The sequence below is a fragment of the Cyphomyrmex costatus genome, unplaced genomic scaffold (assembly GCF_001594065.2).
Source record: "Cyphomyrmex costatus isolate MS0001 unplaced genomic scaffold, Ccosl1.0 scaffold51, whole genome shotgun sequence".
In the NCBI taxonomy this organism is placed as follows: domain Eukaryota; kingdom Metazoa; phylum Arthropoda; class Insecta; order Hymenoptera; family Formicidae; genus Cyphomyrmex; species Cyphomyrmex costatus.
In genome coordinates, this window is record NW_017279354.1 from 45,236 (window position 1) to 48,953 (window position 3,718).

Here is a 3,718-nt window from a genome sequence, read left to right on the forward strand (position 1 = left end):
TGTGCCACTTTACTATATGTCATAGTATTTCCAATTATTTTTTATCTATATGTAGAATTTCGTTGTCGCATTCCCTTCACTGCAACACATCACATACATCGTATGGAATATAAAACTTCTTTTCCTTTTTTCCAGTAGCATTGGAAAAAAGGCATTTTTCCAATATAATTATTGCATTCTAAATGTTTAAAATGAAAAGAATTGTAGAGTTATTTTGGAGTTTACGTAATTACTAAAAATACGACAGATTCTAATCTTCTATTAATAATTGATTGAGAAAAATTAATTTATAAAGATATATGTATATTAATTGTTTTGGTCTAAAATCATAATTTTCTGGAATATTCTAAGCACAAAAATGTTTAATATACAAAAGTTGCAATTTTTTTGAATAAATAAAAAATTCTTTATTGCATATATAGATATATATAGATATATAGTATATATATATATATATATATATGCTATAATCGATAATTTTCAAATTTACCATATTACATCTACAAAAGACAACTATTAGCAGTAACTTTTCAACAAAACAATTCCAAAAATATTTTTCTTTTTACTCGATATTAATTTTTCTATTTGATCTCACTTTATATCTTAATTACATTTTATATAGAAGTGTATTTTACTTATTTATTTCAGTGCTAAATAGAGATATATCTTCAAATTAACTAAATGAGTGCGAGGGTACAATAATTGCAAGAAAAATATTACAATCGCTCTCTATATATTTCTTTTTGCAGAAACAATTCCAGTGAGTAACAATATATTGTACATGTGCGTGATCACAGTGCTACGTTCATCGCGAAACAACGAGGTGCTCGTACTGCAATTCCGTATACCTGCTAAAGCATGCGAGAACATAAATTGGAGCAGTGTCGTAAAACGCAGATATATTGCTGTCTTTCGCACGTTCCAGAAACCAAGTGTACCTGCTGCGGAAGGGAATGAAACGGAAGAGTTGCCACCCCGTGCAACCCTGTAGCACAACTGAATCACCGATACGCGATACCAGCCTCGTCGGCATAGTGGTCGATGCTCGTCCATTGATTAGTTTCTACCCTGGCGCACGGCCACGTGACTCGGCCCGCAGAATTATATGCGGCTTAGCTTAGAATATGGAACCGGGCCAGAACGAACGGAATAATAATGCTGTTCGCGTAAATACGGTGTGCGCGGTCGCAAATTTCTCTCTGCCTTCCGTGACGGTCATACCTAAATGATGTGGTTCGGTTGCGATCGATCACCCGTTACACGGCCGGAAATATCGAATATTTAATAACTGCGACAGCGCTCATGTAAGTTTTATACAACCCGGGGTCGGAAACTTCTTTATGGATTTTAGGATTACGAAACCTGCAAAATCGAGTATACCGAGAAATCGTTTTCTTTCATGATCACTTGGGATCAAAATCACCCCAGAGTGCATTTAACTAGTAATTACTTTATAGAAATTGTGAATATGGCAATCAGTTAATTATGTTCTAAGGTCATTTTGACACCAGTGTAATTACTTAAGAAGTGTGACTATGAAGGGTTAAAGCAAATATAATTGCTTCTAGAAAAGACAATATAATATAAATAGATGTTAATTTCTGTGAAAAAATAAAAAATAAAAAAGTCAGCATGTTTTCTTTAAGAATTAGTAATAAAAGGATGCAAGTTTCTTTATATATCTTATATTTAAAATAAATATATTTTTCAATAGTTCAATACATATTTTAAGTCACAAAAAATGTAGAATTTAGTCTATCTTTTTTTGGATGAAAAAAGATCATGCTTGTTGCGTTATTTCTTTGAACTGATCCTTGTCGAGAGCGTATTGTATTAGAAATTCTAGCTCAAGAGGATGGAGCTTTTCAGCCGGTATAACAAGGCAATGCAGCGGTGGACCCAAGTTTACTTGTGTCATAGTTTGTAAGGAACAAGCGACAATGTGTTGGTCCTCGCATCCCACTCGCGCTAAGCCTATCACCAAGCTTTGCTCTGTGAACGCTATTAAATAAAAAAAATTATATATATACGGATTATTAATTTAATTATCATTATTTGTGATCGTTATATAATCATTATGTGATTGCTATATTTTTTTATTATACAGTTTATATAACTATCATGAGATTTATCATTCCAATAGAATTGTTGCCACTGACCTAAATCTTTATGACCATTCTGAATCTTATTGTCCAGTATCGTTATCAATTGACTAGCAGCTTCATTGACACTCATGAATTTTGGTGGCATGTACTCCTTTTTTTTCTTCGTAATACTTTCTAAGGTAGGCTCTTTAACTTTGATGTCTAAGAGACAGAGTGTATGCAGCCCTCTCTGTCTATTGGAAGCTATCTTCTCGTAAAAGCTATCTGGCTGCCAAGTGTTGATCCAGTATGGAATTGAAACGATTTCTCCGTATGAATACAATTGCAAGCCACAGCAACCAACTGCAGTTAGTATTGACGAATTATGTATGACTTTTACCTGATTAAAAGTATAATACTTTAAAATAACGTTTACTAGATATATAAAAATGTAAGAAAATATTTTGATACTTCTTAAAAATAATGATTCTAAATATTGTTGTTCTAGAAGTACCCACCTCTATATTTTTCTCCTTTGCACGTAGAACTAGATCTGTATGAGTGGTAGCCCCAAAGGGATCTCCTACAACCAGAAAAGCAACATCTTCATCTTCTTTCTTTGGCAGTATCTCGTCTGCATTGTTCTCCACCAGTTCGCGGTCTGCCGCTATCAAGGAACGTTCGTAGAATTCTTCCTGTTATAAGATGCACACATGTGTTACTTAAAATTACATTCAATATACTTTTAAATTAAAGGTTTATGATCAAACGCTTTACTTTATACAAAAGTAAATCAAGTTTCGTGTCATCTTTAACGTTAAGATGGTTTAGACTATAATATAAATTGTTTTTTGTAGCTAAACTAATGTACACTTATGAAAGTAAGATAAATATATCTATGATATCTGGCGAAAGCGAGAAATAATTTTAGTGTAGTTTGCAAAAATAAAAAACAAACCTTATAATACAAACCAAGATTTCCTGCTGTACTGTCAAGACAGAAGTATAAGACTCCAGGTAGACGCGGTCGCATTTTTTAATAATTTCGAGCCCTTTGACGGTGACGTCCTTAGCGTCACCTAGACCTAATCCTATCACATAAAACATGATTTCTTCTCGGAACTGGCGATTCAACAGGATTAACTTTCATTCGCCCAACCTGCAAAACATACAACATACACGAATACATCTTTTAAATTTTATATTCCACCAGAAAACATGTACTCTACAATTCGGCATTCCGTGCAGTTATACTGGTCAATATGTAAGATCTGTTTTTTCATGTAGTTTACATCATGGAATGATGGAATACACACTGTTTATTCCAAAGTAACTGTATGTGACATTGACAACTTCCTGGAGTTCCTGGCTCCAACTTTATTTTGAAGCGCCTCTATGTCCACAAAACGTGGACATTGAACTATGTAGCCAATGTCCACGATCGTGTCGGTAATGTCCACGATTTTTGGTTCGAATCTTCCCTATATTCATGATTTTTTGGTTCGAATCTTCCCTATGTCCATGATTATCGGTCAGAGATTATATAACCTTTGTCTTTGTCGGTTCGTTAGACAGACAAAGACAAACGATCGATCGAAATAAAAATGGCTATGCATGCACAATGAATAAACGCT

General features: G+C 33.8%; 1 protein-coding gene across 3 annotated transcripts; it reads right to left on the reverse strand.

Annotated features, from left to right (window-relative positions):
* Positions 1 to 1,780: 1,780 nt before the first annotated feature.
* Positions 1,781 to 3,454, reverse strand: Dph5 (diphthine methyl ester synthase). 3 transcript variants are annotated; one of them, XM_018546032.1, is made up of 5 exons: positions 3,401 to 3,454; positions 3,057 to 3,243; positions 2,603 to 2,779; positions 2,160 to 2,484; positions 1,781 to 2,001 (listed from the first exon to the last, which is right to left on the reverse strand). In XM_018546032.1, the coding sequence occupies exons 2-5, from the start codon at positions 3,189 to 3,191 to the stop codon at positions 1,781 to 1,783; spliced, it is 858 nt and encodes a 285-aa protein (XP_018401534.1). In that variant the 5' UTR covers positions 3,192 to 3,243; positions 3,401 to 3,454. The 3 variants fall into 3 exon arrangements, with proteins under 3 accessions (XP_018401534.1, XP_018401535.1, XP_018401533.1); XM_018546033.1 differs by having other exon boundaries at positions 3,377 to 3,454; XM_018546031.1 differs by having other exon boundaries at positions 3,314 to 3,437.
* Between the last annotated feature and the right edge of the window lie 264 nt (positions 3,455 to 3,718).

Coding starts and splice junctions, on each gene's coding strand:
- Dph5 (XM_018546032.1), bottom strand. CDS start 3,191: ATGTTTTATGTGATAGGATTAGGTCTAGGTGACGCTAAGGACGTCACC. Junction 2,780..3,056: donor CAGTACAGCAGGAAATCTTG/GTTTGTATTATA, acceptor ATCTTATAACAG/GAAGAATTCTACGAACGTTC. Junction 2,002..2,159: donor GAATGGTCATAAAGATTTAG/GTCAGTGGCAAC, acceptor TTTATTTAATAG/CGTTCACAGAGCAAAGCTTG.